Source organism: Balaenoptera ricei, chromosome 17, assembly GCF_028023285.1.
Source record: "Balaenoptera ricei isolate mBalRic1 chromosome 17, mBalRic1.hap2, whole genome shotgun sequence".
Lineage (NCBI taxonomy): Eukaryota > Metazoa > Chordata > Mammalia > Artiodactyla > Balaenopteridae > Balaenoptera > Balaenoptera ricei.
The window spans coordinates 65333276-65351078 of NC_082655.1; the positions used below are offsets into that span (position 1 = coordinate 65333276).

The window sequence follows — 17803 nt, forward strand, 5'->3', positions numbered from 1 at the left end:
GACTACCTTCTGTGTATCTGTTTTTTTTTTTTTTCAATTAAACATTATGATGTGAGTATAATCTGCAGGTTAAAATCATAGCCTGACCCATATGCTGCAAATAAGAATGTTAGGAGCATCTTGGTTTAAAGATGGCAGAAGTGGCTGTAATAGAATTTCTGGCCAGTACCCACAGATATGGCTTGGAAGTTTAGAAACCACCTGTTTTTATCACCAGGGTCAATTCAGGGATATTTCAGGTTCTACTTGTAATCTTCAAGTAGAATGGAGACTGTAGATTTGTCTTCACAGGTTTTTTTTTCTTAAAAAAAAGTCAGCACTTTGAGTTCTCTTTATCTTTTCACTAATGGCAGAAAGGTCAAAGTAGCATTTACTACTGTGTATCCAGAGAGCAGCCTAGGACACTGCTAAATAGTTAGCTAATCTGGTGATTTTGTTTTGGTTTGGAGGCAGCAAGTAGGACTATTTTGAAAGTGCTGTGCAGAGGGCAGCAACAATTTTATCAGATATTTTGGAATAAGAAAAAGAAAACCAAGAAATGATCACTGGAAAAAAATATCTGGGACATAGTTATGATTTTGACTATATGCACGGGTAATAGAAGGTGGAAAACGGTAGAGAACTTTCTTTCAAATCCTCCTTACCACATCCTTTCTTGGCAAATAGAATTTCACTTTCTCTCAAACTGACCACTAGAGGGCACTCAACATAGAGACTAAAAAGCAGGATGGCGGGCTCCTGACATCCTCCCAGAATCTGTGTATTTACCTCTGTTGCCACTATTCTGTGTCTATCTCCCTGAGTCTTGATTCTGAAAGTCTATATAGTTTGGTATTCAATCTGAAGTCTTTTTAGGTTGAAATGGAGCAAAAATAACTAAAAGAAAAGCTATTCAGCTATATCACTTGCCAGCATTACCCACAGTGGATGGGAGATTAACTATATTGCTCAGATTGGCATTAAGCTTTCCTCACCAGCAGGCAGTGATGGTTTCTCCCACAGCATACAGACTAGGATTTTAAAAAAATCAAACAGAACAGTTATGGGAGTATAAAACAATTATTTTCAACATCATTTTTGCCAGAGTCATATGTCCTTTGGCTGAAGTGGGCAATATCTACATTGAAAGAAATTGTCACTAGCTTTCAGACAGCTACTATAATTTTATGCGTGGATGTTTAGAAAGCTTATGCAGTGGTCATTCAGATTCTAGATTAAGGAATGAAAATAAATAACTTGAGTCTGAGAGAAAATAAAAGTGGATAACAGAAATTCTCAGGCAACAAACTCAAACATACTGCCATACTATTTCCAGCTCACCCTGTGGAATTGGATTTCACTTGGGAATATAATCTCTTTAAATATGAAATCTCTGCTAGACTGTAAAACTGAGGGAATGAACTGTGCGTAAATTAATTTCTGGCATAGGGTAGAAAATAAATGTTTGTTGAATGAAATATTTTATCCCAGAAATATGGAAGTATCTGTTAGATAATAAGAAATCATTTCTTCAGGAGAGAGATTAAAGTTGAAACTATGGTCTCAATTGCAAATTTCATGTTAATAAGTATTAAGTCTAAATTATATACAAGAATATATATATATATTCTTATATATTTATATATATATATACTTGTACCGAATATAAATTTCTCTGCTTAAAAACATGTTTAGTTTACCGACATATTTCTTAGGCTTTCTTCCTTTGTTTTGGTGGTATTTGTATCTTTTGCTGGCCTTGGGTTGTCTTATTACTGAAGATAATCCCTCACCTTCCTTTATTTATATGTATATTTATAGGCTACAACCCTTTCAGACTTAATAAGGAAGAGATTATGCATTAATGGCAATGGTAAATAAGATTTATGAAATTAAGTCAGGCTGTTTTAAGACGTCAAGTAGAAGAAATGGTAATTGGAGCCACTAAAGAATAGCATTATATTCCAATGAGTGGTAACTTCAATAATATAGAATGTTCACCAAGTTTTTGGAATTGAGACCTTTCCTCTTTCTTATTAGGGGATGGGCATTTGAATGTTTGCATTTTTTTACTTAGATTTTGTAGAGTCTCCTTTTTCTTTTTTTAGTTCTGTTTGGGTGAGGACAGTGGCAGTGGAAAATTACTCAGTATATTTTCAAATTCACATGGACCTAAGTGAATAAATTCCTTGAGTCAGGTTAAGCAACTTTTGATTACTGAATTTTATTTATTTACTAAAAAAAATTTTTTTGGCCACACTGCACGGCATGTGGGATCTTAGTTCCCCAACAAGTGGAAGTGCAGAGTCTTAACCACTGGACAGCCAGGTAAGCCCATAATTACTGAATTTTAAACATCTTTCATTTAGAAATTCAGAAGACTAAACAGAATAGTGATACATTGTTAACATGTTGCCTATAGTCAATAAGAAGTAAGAAAAAACATTAAAATGTTTTGTTTTTCACCCAATAACCATCAACACACTATTAAAATATTAAATTTGTTAGAGATTTTTTTTTAACTGGCATCAAATTTTGCTCTAGTTATTGGTGATAGACTATTATTAGCTATTTTGACAAGCAATATATGTAACTAAAAAATTATTTTTCAATTTATCAGATAATAAGAAAAGACAACCCATAACTTTACTCAATCAGATTAACAATTTGTTATCTCAAATGTAAATCTAAACTGTGATTCAAAAATAATTACGTACCAGTCTTCCATTTACACCATCCATCTATTTCTTAGGAAAACAGTTCTTCGGAAAAGCATTTCACTTGTTCCTGCCATATGCTTCCCTGGTTTGATAATTGGATAATTTTTTCATACTCAGAAGAGACACTTTCCAGTAACCCAAATGATCCTCAGCCTGGTTTTATTTATTTTTAAAATTTTTATTTATTATTTAAAAAAATTTTTTTTCTTAGCCTGGTTTTAAATGGGCAAGGCAGTAAGCTCCAGGAGGCTGGGGGCTGTACACTAACACCAAGCACAATGCCTTCTGTAGATTATAGGGGTGCTCACCTAGTATTTACTGAATGAATAGTGAAATGCCAATCAAAATCTATTAGACAGTATTTTTGAACTTTGAAGTATTAATAGTTCTGAAGTTTTTTTTTTTTTTTTTTTAGAAAATCAAGTGGCTTCTTTCAGCCCTCTGCCTAATGTGTATTCATGTTACATCATGAGTAATAAATTCTTCTCTTTGACCCAGGAATGTGTACCTTATAACCAGAATCCCGAATGGGCAAACATATGTGCTAAAGATGGTCAATGTCATTTATCTCAAGTCATTACCATTTGGCATGATCCACTGCTGCTTTAAGAAAACTGCATGACGATAAATGCACCTCTGCTTTTATTTACGTAATTTTAAATATTAATAGAAAAAACCTCCTTAACTAAACATATTTTCCTGTTGTTTATTGGAATGCCGGACTTGAAGCCAGAGGATGTGGATGAGGTCTTGTTCTACTATTCACCAGTGACCAGTGTGAACTTGAACAAGATTCCTAACCTCGCTGGTCTTTTATTGATAAATAATACCTGATTCAGAAGGCTGTTATGAGTATACAGCATGACCAAAAACTCTTAAAATACTCTACGTACATAAGGCTTTTTTTTTTTTTTTTCTATTCCAATTCCAAGAGAAACTAGTTGAATTGTTGACTTTCCTCATGTCTACGTGACAGTGAGACTGTTTTGACAAGAAATTAATGGGAACAGATGCTTGGCACTATTCTTCTTGTTACCAAATCTAGTTCATATCAGGATAATGCTTGATCTAAATGCTTGCTTCAAAGCTGTTGGCTGTGCCGGAGTGGAGAAATTTCTAGTGAAAATGTTTAGAGACTAATTAGGTGAACACTAGGCATTCAGGGTGTCACTCCTGTATTTGTGACCCAACTCAAGACATATATCCATGCACCCATTTCTATCCTCTTGTGATCGATCTCAAGCTTTTGTTTTTTTTTTTTTAATTTATTTATTTTATTTATTTACTTTTGGCTGCGTTGGGTCTTTGTTGCTGCACGCAGGCTTTCTCTCATTGCAGTGAGCTCGGGCTCTAGAGCGCAGGCTCAGTAGTTGTGGAGCACGGGCTTAGTTGCTCTGCGGCATGTGGGATCTTCCCAGACCAGGGCTCGAACCCGTGTCCCCTGCATTGGCAGGCGGATTCTTAACCACTGAGCCACCAGGGAAGCCCCGATCTCAAGCTTTAAGCTAAAACAATCTTGTGGCAATTTACACCCGTTAGGATAGCCAGCAGAACTGAATTAACAGTGCCTGGGACTGTGTTATTTTGAGTTCATTCAAACAGTCTTTCCTTGTTGACATTTGTCCCTGGTCACTGAGCTAGGTGAAAATTAGCAGGCTGTCCCAGCAGCAGAAACCTCCAGGGCCCCTCAGGGAACCAGCCTATGTCCCCACCACTTATGCAGTATTTCTCAAACTGGGGATGTGTTTTCCAGGGGGTACAAAAGAGGTATTTGAAGTTAAAAGAGTATCCATTTTACTAGTAGGTAAGTAAGAGAAAACATTATTTCTTTGATATTGAAACATATGTTACGAAGTAAAATGCAGCATTTTCATGACTTTTTAATGGGAAACATAAGACTTTGCAAGAACTCTGTGCTTGGTATATTCCCAGACCAGTTCAGGCAAATATGTTCATTCTCTGCATTAGGTGCAGTTCATTGAAAAGGTTAAGGAAGTACTGCACAAGTGCATTTTGGGAACCCTAGGTGCTTCCCTGTGAAACAACAAAGTCAAAGTTTTTTTAGAGGAGATTTTATTTTTTCCTAGCTGAAGACTTTTGGCTCAGAGGGGCTAAGAAGAATTGAAGGTTAAACTTTCCATAGGAGGTTCTTGAAAATTCTTTAAAACTTAAGAAAAATATTAAAGGGGAAAAGTTTTTAGGGAGAATGCCTTTGGGGAGAATGTCTAGAATTCCTTATCTAGGAAAGATTTCTAACATTAAGCATTCTGGAGCAGGATTCTCAGTTAAAGGCCTAATGGACATAAGAAAGGTTGGCGTTAGTAAACTATCAGATAAATTTTAAAAACTGCAGATTCATCAGTACAGAGACATTACAAAATAACTGCTTCATGAGACTATGTAAGGAAAATAATTTTCATGACTTATTTGCTATTTGTCTAACAGCAGATATATCTGTTTACTTGGAAAACTATATATAGAAAATTCAGACACTCTAGATTTACAAAAACTGAGCAACATTTAGTTTTAGACACTGAAATAAGTATGAGTGATGTAAATATCAATGATTAATGACCATAAACTCTTAAAGGTTGTGTTCTGAAACAAACATAAAAACCATCAGGAAATTCTAATAAGCACAGTGAAAAAGAAATGTTTAAAATTATTTTTAGCAGTAGGGCTGCTTGGATTTCAGCCAAGATCAAAACTTGTTTTCTTATCTGAGACATAATGACCAGATTTTGTTAATAAAGACATGTTATTCCTTAAAGTCTTAAGTTAGGTTCTAAATATTTGGGTTGTCTTTTTCTGGTGTGTTTTTTTTTCTTTTAAAAATAGAATAAAATTTAGAATTTTTTTTCCTTAAACAAAAAGTTGTGCTTTAAATTGGGCCCAGAATTTTCCTATTTCTCTGAACTATACATCCACACCCACACACACACGTACAAAATGCATTATGCGGAGGCAAACTTGCACATTCCTGAGAGATCAAGGAATCATATTAATTTGCAGTCTTAAGGTACCTTAGAAATAATTTGTCTTGATTTTTATCAGGGTAAAACTGAAACTGAGAGAGGTTTTCAAGGCTCATCCAGGATCACCCATCAGGTAGTTGCATATCGAGCTAGAGCCTTGATTTCCTGTGAGGCAAAGTGGATCCAAATGACCTGGGTTTTAGCACAGTCTTCACTAACAGGACAATCACTAGCAAGTATCCTAACGCCTCTGGATTTCACTGTTCTCGGTTGAAAATGCTGGAAGTATTGCTTTCAACTAGGATAATCCTCCATCTCTTGGGGGCGTTGGAAACATGAGGGGGTGTTTCTAGATGCTGCGATCACTGGATGGTGCTACTGGCATTTGTGGCCTTCCCCAGGTGGCAGTGTTTTCTCCCCTCACTGGGAAATACTGGGTGACCCATTATCAGGCCAGGGTTCCTTTTTTTTTTTTTTTTGTCGCACCATGCGGCATGCGGGATCTTAGTTCCCCCACCAGGGATGGAACCCTGTGCCCCCTGCAGTGGAAGCGCGGAGTCTTAACCACTGGACCACCAGGGAAGTCCCAGGCCAGGGTTCTTTGTATGTTAACTCATTTCCAAACCCAACTCTATCTATGGGGTACAGGTGGGTGGGGTGGCAGTCTTACTTAAATAACGCTGCTTTTAGTTTGCCAAAAGTCACTTTTTGGAATTCCCATTTTGGCATGTCTACATTCTATCTTTAGATAGAAAAGGTTATGTTGGATTCAAGTGGAAAATACAGTCGTCTTTAGATGGCCAACATACATTTTTAAAAAATTTTATTTATTTAATTTATTTTTGGCTGTGTTGGGTCTTCGCTGCTGCGCACGGGCTTTCTCTAGTTGCGGCGAGCGGGGGTTACTCTTTGTTGCAGTGCGCGGGCTTCTCGTTGCGGTGGCTTCTCTTCTTGCGGAGCACGGGCTCTAGGCGCACGGGCTCAATAGTTGTGGTGCATGGGCTTAGTTGCTCTGTGGCATGTGGGATCTTCTGGGACCAGGGGTTGAACCCGTGTTCCCCGTATTGGCAGACGGATCCTTAATCACTGTGCCACCAGGGAAGTCCCCCCCCCCCTTTTTTTTTTTTTAAAGAACTGCTTTCCAAAAGTGGAGGGCCATTAAAAAAAAGTTTAGTTGTGTAATATCACCTTTTAAGTATGTTCAGGTTTTTAAAAAATGCATTTCTGTAATAGGCTGTGGCATGATATATACTTTCCCCCATGATATTAGTGATATATAATTGACTGGCAAAATTTCAAACTGCAATTCCAAGTTTTTGGATATCTGGTCATTACATCTTGCCTATTTCCATGATTTATAAATAAAACCACAAATGCCACAACTAAGCAGAAGCAAAAAAGAAAAATGCACCCTATGAGTTATATCACAAGTCAATAAAAATACTGTATTCCTTTAAACAAATGTACTTATAAGAGCTTTATAACCCAAAGCAAGATATGTGAGATGGTTTAAGACAGGTTGCAATTTTGCAACAAGAAGTCTGTACAGCTCCTCCAGGCAGTAGCTGTGAAGGAAGTGCCTGTCTGAGAAACTTGTTTCCATCTGTTCTTGACACTTTTGCATCCCAAGCCCCGTTATTTACAAAGTTACGCCTTTTGCAAGCTCAAAGCACCTTGCCTGGCAATTACGAACTCATGCAATGACATTTCATCCTTTCATGTGCAAATTCTCAAATTCATTGTAACAGAAAAGCTCAAAGTCGAAACTCTGTCTACAATTTGAAATGAAAGGATCAAAAATGTCAGACATTGCAGAATACCGGTTCGTAATAGAGCTCTCTTTATTTGTTCACTGTTCCTCAGTCATTTTTGTTTGTTTGTTACAAAATGCAGTCTTGATTCTTTATTTAAACAGTACTTAAACTAAACTGTTCATGCCATGCAAAAATAACATTTTATGCACTTTTTTGGGGGGAGGGGCTTCCCACTTTTTAGTTCACAGGCATTATTAACCGCATTTTTAAGAAACAAGTTTTTTTTTGTTTGTTTTTGTTTTGTTTTTATTATTGCCTTTGTAACTAGTCACATGCTGGTTTCACGTGTGGGACAGTACCCTGTGTCTCCTGGGTTGGAATGAATTTCTGGGGCAAACAAGTGGTTTTCCATCTTGCACCCTTCTTGACTGTTGTCCTGTTTTACTTCCGCCACAGCATGGTAAATGTCTTGCCTACAGTTGTGACTTGTGTCCTGTGGAGAGGAAGAGCCCACAGAGGCCTCTTCTCTTAGAGGGTCTCTTCCGTCACTAGGCTTATCTGCAAAGCAGTTCGGGTTGGAGTCTGCCCGCTTGTCCCGCCTCGTGGTCCCTTGGAGCTCTAAGAAATCATCGTCTTCGCCCGTGTCTATTTCCGTGAAGCTCCTCCTCTCTCTGGATGAGAAAGCAAAGAGTTTCTGCCTGGGAAACCGAGGCGTCAGCCCTTTGGAGGGTCCCTGACAATGTGCCCGAACCTCAGCGCCCAGCAAGGGTCTGTCTCCCTGGGAGGGGGTTTCTTCTAAGAGGATGGTGCTGATAAGCTGCGGGGCGCTGAGTGGGAAGTCCGCCGTGGTGACCGGCAGTGGCCTGGCCGTGCTGGGTGGGGTCTGCGGGGCACCGCCTCTGTTGTCCTTGAAGTTCACCTTGAGCGATCTGGACTTGAGCGGGTTGCTGCCTTTCAGCGAGCTCTTCGGGCTCTCGGTGGCGCTGTCCGACTGCAAGGGGCCGTGGGGCCCACCTTGGGACCCGCTGGAGTCGAGGTTCACAGTTACGTCGATTGGAGCATATTCCTGGCTGGCGTCCCTGGCCGCGGGCCCCTTCTCTCGGGTTAGGGTGAGGAATGGGGGGCCCCTGGCTCTTTGGTGCTCCTCTATCCGGGCGAGGTCGGGTGGGAACTTCATCTGCAGGTGGGAAGCGGAGGGCGGCGGCAGGGGCGACCTCTCGGTCTCCGTGAAGTCGGTGGCGCAGCTCGTGAAGCTGTCGATGCTGGAGGTGCTCTTCATGTCCACGATGCCCTCGGTCTGCGCCACGGCCAGCTGCCCCTGCGGGCAGACCACCTCCTCCATCTCTATCTCTTCTTCATACGCAGACGGCCTCTCGGGCTGCTCGTGGCCGTCGGGATTCGGGTGGGCGTGAGGCTGCGTCTTGGTGATTTCATTGTAGAGCATCTCCAGTTTCTGGGCACTCAGGTGCTGTGGGCTGGAGGAAGAAGTGTTGTTCAGCTGCTCGTGGGAGTCTTTTTGGCTGACCTCCTGGTACTTATTCTCGTAAGACTTGTTGGAGCTTGTTTCCGACAGAGCCTTCCTGGCCCACTTCCACCGGCTTGGAGAGAGGTGGTTATCACCCGTGGAGTCTTTTGTATTGGCCGACTCTCCCGTCTTCTCCACAGCCACGTCTATCAGTTCCATACTGCGAGCAAAGGCATCTTTTAAGTTCATAGAAACGATGCTTCCGTTCCTCTTGGCCCGCTCGAGAGCCTCTCTCCTCTTAATGGCCTTCTCCTGGCGTTTCTGCTCCTTGTAAAACTCAGAAAAATTGTTCACAATGATTGGGATGGGAAGGGCGATCACCAGAACCCCCGCGATACAGCAGAGGCCTCCCACGATCTTCCCTAATAACGTTTTTGGGTAGATGTCACCGTAGCCGACAGTGGTCATGGTGATGGTGGCCCACCAAAATGAGGCCGGGATGCTGGTGAACTTGGTAGCATCTTCGTCCTTCTCGGCAAAAAATACCAGGCTGGAGAATATCATTATCCCCATGGCCAAGAACAATATCAACAAGCCCAGTTCATTGTAACTCCGCCTGAGGGTGAAACCCAGGGACTGCAGGCCCGTTGAGTGTCTGGCGAGTTTCAGGATCCTGAGGATACGCATGATTCGGAAGATCTGGACCACGCGCCTCACGTTCTGGAACTGCAACACGCTCTTGTTGGACTCCGTGAGGAAGATGGTGACGTAATACGGCAAGATGGCCAGCAAGTCGATAACGTTCAGTGGGCCCTTAAAGAACTTCCATTTATTTGGTGAGGACAGGAACCGTAAAAGGTACTCCATGGTAAACCAGGCGATACACACGGCCTCCACGTGGGCTAACTGGGGGTTGTCATTGGGCTGTCCAAATTCATCCATCTCCTGCAGCTCTGGTAGTGTGTTGAGAGACAGCGCAATGGTGGAGAGGACGATGAACAAGATGGACACGATAGCCAAGATCTGGAAAAGAAAAGAAAGTCAAGTCAGCAAGGCCTCTTAGTTGCTTAGGCAGCTAGGAGACATATGGGTTCACCATTCCTTAAACGATATGTCTTGCTCAAAGGTATTCCAAGAAGGTCACTTTACAACCCCAAATTCTCCAACTAATACAAATACATTCACTTTTTATGAGTTCATTTCACTTAGAAGCCTAACGTGTATAAAATAGATAACTAATGAGAACGTTCTATACAGCACAGGGAACTCTGCTCAGTGCTCTGTGGTAACTTAAATGGGAAGGAAATCCAAGAAAGAGAGGATATACATATATGTACAGCTGATCCACTTTGCTGTACAGCAGACGATAACACAACATTGTAAAGCAACTCTACTCTCAGTAAAAATTAACAGTAATAAAAAGAAGCCTAATGTAATATACTTTTAAATTCTAGGGTCTAAGCCATTTGAAAAAAATCCATTCTCTCCCCACCCACCCCTTGCCTATTGTTTTTAGGCACCTTTGGAAGAGTTTTCGGGGAATAGTCATCTCTCCTCTCTTAGTTATTTGTAATTTTTCTCTCTTAACCACCTAGTTTATGTTTCCCTACATGAATTGCCATACATGTTATATAAGTTAGAAAAAATTCATGATTGCCAGAAGTTTTATTCTACAACTAAAAACGCGAATGCAGACCTACGCGTGGAGAGATAATATGGCCTCAGTACAACAATGTTTCCAAAGAACAAGTACGATTTGTGTGATAAGCACTGAAGGCTGAACCAAGTCAGGGAGCCTCCATCCTGGGCTATGTGGCCTTCTGGCCAGCCTCAGGTGGGAGAAGAGGATTATGAGCTAACTTCATTCAGTTGAGAAAGCTTTCAGAACAAAGAACTTGAAGACTGTCCATGGTGATCTCGGTTCAGGGATCACCGTGGGGCAGAGGAAGAGCAGCACCATATCAGATGTGGAAGGAGAGAGGAAGCACTCAATAAGAAGTAAAAAGAGGATCAGTGAGTGAATTTTGGAGTCAGTCATTCTGACCTCTGAGCTTGGCTTTATCGCTTACTGTGTGACTTTGGGCAAGTTACTTAACCTCTCTGTGTCTCAGTTTACAGATCTGTCGAAGGAAGACAACAATCGTAGTTATTTCATGGCTGTTGTGAAGATTACCCGGCACACAGACATCACCAAATAAATGAAAATTACTCATAGTGTTAGAGGCTGAAATGAACAGGACTTCAGTCTGGAAAGACGAAGACCAAGAACAGGTATGTGGGAAATCTGTAAAACCAGGCAGGGTATAGACAGCTTAAGCAGGGACTTCCTCACTGTAACCCAGTGTTCTAGATTGATAAGACAAAGCATGAAGATGAAGGTTTGAGGGCAACAGAATAAAGCACTTCTTTGCTTAGTACAGATTGTGCGTCTGGAACACGTGATTCTTGGTGATTCTAGGTTAGGTCTGGCTTGGTTTCATCTGACCTTTGCCAATGACCTCAAGAGGTATTACTGGTCTCAGTTATTATTTGTAGCTCTGAGAAAAATATCCTGACACTGTTTAATTTAGAAATTCAGCATTCAGTAGACAATGATTAAATATCTTGAGGCCACACATCTCAGTAAACATGAGACTGTGAAAAAATTATCTATAACTGACATCAGGACTTCTGAACTTCTCTCCTCTTTGTCCTTCTAAGTTTCTCTACTTCTGGGTTATTCTCCTTAACCTTAATCTTTTCTCCTCTTATGCCTCATTTATACCTTTCATTGTTTTTTCTTCCTGTTTCTTCCAGCTCCCATCTTTCCTCTTAAATCACTTTATAGTGAAAACCATAGTTTGTTCCAGAATGCACTGCAGATATTAAGTAAAGATTTATGTTTTCTTAGCTTAAAGAACAGTACTGAATTACTAGCGTTTTATATTTTTTTCTTAAACAAAATTAAGTACTTTTTACCTGAGTATACTTCAGGAGTTCCTTTAAAAATGTGGATCAATGAATGACAGTAGAATAAAGGTTCTCTTCATCTGCTCCAGAGACTGTGAAGGCTAAAGTTAGAAATCCCCTCAAGAAGGTTTAGATAAACCCATGGATAATGGATTCAGAGGGTTTATTAAGGACAAGTTGGGAATGCTCACCTCAAAGCTTTACCCTCAGGGGCCAATGGACATTTACAATATTCTGTCACTTAAATATTCTTAGGAAGCGTTGGTCAGATTCCATCTACTCTTACGTTCTTACCATAAGGAACTAGGTTCCTCTGTATTTTCTAGAAGGTCACACTGTTCCTGATATACCTTTGGGCATTTTAAGTACTGGGATTGCTGCCAGCATTCTTGTGCTGATAATCCATATTCTAGATTTTCCATATCTTCTTATCTGTTCACCTGCCTGTTTTGGATGCATTTTATTTAGGATTATCACCTCCAAGAGCAAGAGAAAAGTAGAAATACAAATGAAACCATTCTACTATTTTCCAACCTTTTAGACAAAGAACAAAGTAGAAGATCCAAGGTGGACCTTCAGTTTTTCCATGACTCCACAATCAGACCTAGATCGTAGGTCATTTTACTTTGGTATCTAATTTTGGGAAATAATGAACATTGTATAGTTCTAATTTAGTCTATGGTCTGGTTGATGGCAACTTAATGGATATGGCTACTTTTAACACCTGAAAATTTAGCATGTGCACAGCATGATTTGAAGGACATTCTTGAAGAAAAGGAACTACTAAAGAAAAAAAAATCCAAACACTCAAGCCCTTAGCAACCCCACATTCATATTAAACTATAAGGTATTGCAGTGCATTATTTTCTGTCTCATGTTCAATCTGTCAAAACCCATTTGCTATCAAGTAAAGGAATGGTTTATTTTAAATATCTTGTGAAACTTGGAATTCTCCAAGAAAGACAGCACCTTAGACAAATTATTCAATATATACCAAGGATGATGTGTGATGCAATAAGCCAAATGCAAGGTTATTGTGTTATGGTAGAGTTTTTTCTTTTTTTTTTTTAACACAATAAATAGAACAAATGTGAAATTTTGCTCTAAGCTACAGGATACACCTCTAAACATGGATATTTACTTTGGTGGAGCAAACCCTTATGGCATTTACGTATTGCTTCATTTATTATAACCATGCACAAGTTAGGTTTTTAATCCTGTCACCCCTAATAACCAGCCTCCAGAGCTGGCTCTTTCGGCTCCAGCAAATAGACTTATGTTTGTATATTGCAAATGAAGTGGAAATTCCAAACAATTACCTGGGTGATATCCGTCAACCCCCTTGGAATTTGGATTACATCATTTCCAAGGTTCCTTTCACCTCTAACATATGGCGAGTCTCTTTCTCAACTAAAACATTGTGCTAATTCCATTCATGTCTGCAAACCAAACCAAGGACAAGTCACAGTTGAGCCCATCCTTTTGGTTGAATTGCCAAAATATAATTTTGTTGCTTAAGAAATAAAAAATTCAAATGGGAAGGCTTTGTAAAACATCATACTCTGTATGTTCCAAGCATTTAGTTACTGGGAATAGACATTCTTTCTGGATAACACTTTTCTTCCCTTTTGCATTGCCTGGATAATGATTTAATTCTTCACTTATAGACACAGACTTTCAGAGGATCACACAGAGGTAAGAATAGGGCTCCTGGCACTGGCGTTACTGGGTCCCAAAAGTTGGTTGCATCGATTTCTGTTTGTGAGAGAAGTAAGGCAGGTGGAGATTTGCCCCTATTTACCAACTTGTTGATTTTATATCTTTTGAAGATAGTGGGTGTTTTGTGGTGGAAAGACACAGGACAAGGAATTAAAATACATGGCCTGATGAGACTTTCAAGATGGCGGAGGAGTAAGAAGTGGAGATAACCTTCCTCCCCACAAATACATCAGAAATACAACTACATGTGGAACAACTCCTACAGAACACCTACTGAACGCTGGCAGAAGACCTCAGACTTCCAAAAAGGCAAGAAACTCCCCACATACCTGGGTAGGGCAAAAGAGAAAAGAAAAAACAGAGACAAAAGAATAGGGACAGGACCTGCACCTCAAAACAAAAATAAACTAATAAACTGAAAACATAGGCAGAACACTCTATGACATAAATCACAGCAAGATCCTTTTTGACCCACCTCCTAGACAAATGGAAATAAAAACAAAAATAAACCAATGGGACCTAATGAAACTTAAAAGCTTTTCCACAGCAAAGGAAAACATAAACAAGATGAAAAGACAACTCTCAGAATGGGAGAAGATATTCGCAAATGAAGTAACTGACAAAGGATTAATCCCCCAAATTTACAAGCAGCTCATGCAGCTCAATATCAAAAAAACAAACAACCCAATGCAAAAATGGGCAGACGACCTAAATAGACATTTCTCCAAAGAAGATATACAGATTGCCAACAAACACATGAAAGGATGCTCAACATCACTAATCATTAGAGAAATGCAAATCAAATCTACAATGAGGTATCACCTCACACTGGTCAGAATGGCCGTCATCAAAAAATCTACAAACAATAAATGCTGGAGAGGGTGTGGAGAAAAGGGAACCTTTTTGCACTGTTGGTGGGAATGTAAATTGATACAGCCACTATGGAGAACAGTATGGTGGTTCCTTAAAAAACTAAAAATAGAACTACCATACGACCCAGCAATCCCACTACTGGGCATATACCCTGAGAATACCATAATTCAAAAAGGGTCATGTACCACAATGTTCATTGCAGCACTATTTACAACAGCAAGGACATGGAAGCAACCTAAGTGTGCATCGACAGATTAATGGATAAAGAAGATGTGGCACATATATACAATGGAATATTACTCAGCCATAAAAAGAAACGAAATTGAGTTATTTATAGTGAGGTGGATGGAGCTAGAGACTGTCATACAGAGTGAAGTAAGTCAGAAAGAGAAAAACAGATACCATATGCTAACACATATATATGGAATCTAAACAAAAAAAAAAGGTTCTGAAGAACCTAGGGGCAGGACAGGTATAAAGATGCAGGCGTAGAGAATGGACTTGAGGACAGGGGGAGGGGGAAGGGTAAGCTGGGACGAAGTGAGAGAGTGGCATGGACTTATATACACTATCAAATGTAAAATAGATAGCTAGTGGGCAGCAGCTACATAGCACAGGGAGATCAGCTTGGTGCTTTGTGACCACCTAGAGGGGTGGGATAGGGAGGGTGGGAGGGAGACGCAAGAGGGAGGAGACGTGGGGATATATGTATATGTATAGCTGATTCACTTTGTTATAAAGCAGAAACTAACACACCATTGTAAAGCAATTATACTCCAATAAAGATGTTAAAAAATAAATAAAACCCATGGCCCTACCTCCGTGACCACGCGGACAAGCCAGTTTCCTCTGCAAACATTAGTGCCCTCATCTGCAAAATGAGATGCCTTCCATTTGCCTCACTTGCCTGAGAGGCTTGTTAAGGACCAGACTAGGTCAAGCACATGAAGCATCTATAAAATGTAAAGTACTATACGTGCTGGAATTGTGTCTGGAAAAAGCCTTTGGTCAGCATTGGGAGGGAATAATGAACACAAACTGCTTCTCCCCCATTTAAATACAACTGGAGACCTATCTCATGTTCATAGTTGAAAGACTTTCAAGCACATTGTTTCACCTCGCCAGTGGTTTGCATGCCAAACCCAGATAACTGTAGCTTATCTGCCTTAGGACTGAACCATCTAGTTTGCCAATATTTAAGAACTGGACTGAGGTTGGCTGGGTGTGTGGGCGGAATGGGTGAGGCTGGTCAAAGGGTATGAACTTCCAATAATAAAATAAATTGAGTCCCGGGGATGTACAGCATGGGTTAATAATACTGTGTTGTAGATTTGAAAGTGGTGAAGAGAGTAGATCTTAAAAGTCGCATCACAAGAAAAACATTTTGTTACTATGTGAAGTGATGGTTGTTAACTAAACTCATTGTGGTAATCATTTCATAATATAGAGAGATATCAAATCATTATGCTGTACACCTAAAATTAAATCAATGTTATAGTCAATTATATCACAATTAAAAAAGAAAGAGGTAGACTGAGGCGCTTCGGGTGAATTTGACCTGCCTTGAGTCTTAAAATATGCAGAAAGTTTTCAAGCTTGGGCCTCCTGAGTGATCATCTGCTTTGTATCCACCAACTTTCAGTACTCCCCCAAAACACATGGGAACTTGGGTGCCTTGCACTGAGGTCAGTGGAGATACTTTCTCTCCCTCATCTCCCCCAAACTCTCCTTCCTTCTTTGACAAATATGTGCTGAGAGGTGAAACTGAGTGAGTTATAAGCTCTTAACTATATAGCACTCCTGCGTTATCTTCTTAGTGGAATATAGTACATTAAAAAAAACAAAACCTGGTCAGCAATAGAAAACAACATGGGGAAACGTGATGATAAGAATTTTCAGGAGAGAATCAACTTATTTAAGTTGGCAGGAAGAAGGTCTGTGATGAGCATTATTAGAAACATGAAACTTCTTCTATTTTCAGGAAAAGGACAAAGCACAATGACAGTTCTGAGCCTGTAAGCTAAAGACCAAACCATTTGTTGAGGGAAGAAGTGAGAAGTAGGTAAAAATATCATGACTTTCATCTACCTATCTTCTATTTCTAGCTGTTTCCCAGAAGACTACTGGACTCACCAAACCAGAAAATAAATCCTGTGATTTGCACCAAAGGAAGAATAATCTAGGACTGTTTGCAGTCCTAATATCTCATATTCCTTGAAACCATGGTGCTCTCCTCTAAGGCTGGGGGCCCTTGGTTGATGACCAGCCCTTTCTTCTCCCAAATATCCCCTTGCCCTCCCAGGACAAATGAGATTCTGTGCTTAAGTTCTCTGATGATTTGCATATACAAGCACGAATCCCTTATGGGCTAGCACCACATGACTCATGCAAAGAACCAGCACCACTGAAAGGGTCAGTTGACTTTTAATTATTTTGGACCCATGGATAACAGGAGCCCAGGAATTCAATCCCCCACCCCCCGTTTGTGGACTGTTGAATGAGGGGTTTCAAAAGACTGAGTCATCCACACACAAGCAGATGTCAGCCAGAAGCCTGCATGATGCTTTTCATTTGAGATGGGGTGGGATGTGAGAAGCAATCCAGTTCTACATACTATCGAATTTTTCTTTTGGTTTTTATTCTCAGATCCAAAACCAATTTTCTGAGAGGAGAGTTTTTGGCTATCTTATGACTAAAGATACTGTTGTAATATTTTCTTGGTATCTCCTGAAATAAGCTGCATTTCACTACCCATGATATATTTATTTTAAAAGATTAGATTTTGGGAAGCAAGTCATTAGGTAGAAGGCTGGTGAAGGGAACTTTAATCTCATTCATAGTAACTCTGCAAAGAAAGGAGCAACAGTGAGATGGAGACACCTTTAATCTTACACTCACTCCAGTGATTAGAGAACCTCTTTGTAGGTAATTTGTTCTTACAAAGTCTTCAGGAGCCAGAGAGTAAAAATGAAGATGGGCCAAGCTTGGTGAAATACAAACATTACTGCCTCTATTGGCCCCTGAAGGGCAGGAACTATGGCTCTTTTCTTTAGACTGCTCAGCCTAACTCCAAGAAAGCACACCATAAATGTTCAGACTCTTCTCTTTAGTGTGTGAATAACAGATTTTGAGGGAAGGACACAAGAAAGAGAATTAGTGGAGTATATCCTTTGAACAGAATTTCATTTAACTTGATACCTAGACTGTAAACAAAAAAATCATAGGACAATCAAGTTAGATGAAATCTTGAAGTATGCCATGTCTTACTTTATAGATAAAGAAACAAAGATTCAGGGATTCTACTGCACCTGGTGGGTGGAGGGGAGGCAATAGTAAGGGACTTAGAGTTGACAGGTCTGAGTTTGAATC

The 17803-nt window shown here is 40.0% G+C and overlaps 1 protein-coding gene across 2 annotated transcripts in view; it reads right to left on the minus strand.

Moving 5' to 3' along the window:
- Positions 1-7509: 7509 nt before the first annotated feature.
- The window catches only part of KCNB2 (potassium voltage-gated channel subfamily B member 2), a 393199-nt gene continuing 382905 nt past the window's right edge, over positions 7510-17803 (minus strand). For both annotated transcript variants that reach the window (XM_059901363.1, XM_059901362.1), the window contains one exon: positions 7510-9916. In XM_059901363.1, coding sequence (XP_059757346.1) covers positions 7757-9916 — 2160 coding nt within the window. In that variant the 3' untranslated portion in view covers positions 7510-7756. The remainder of the gene's footprint in view (positions 9917-17803) is intronic.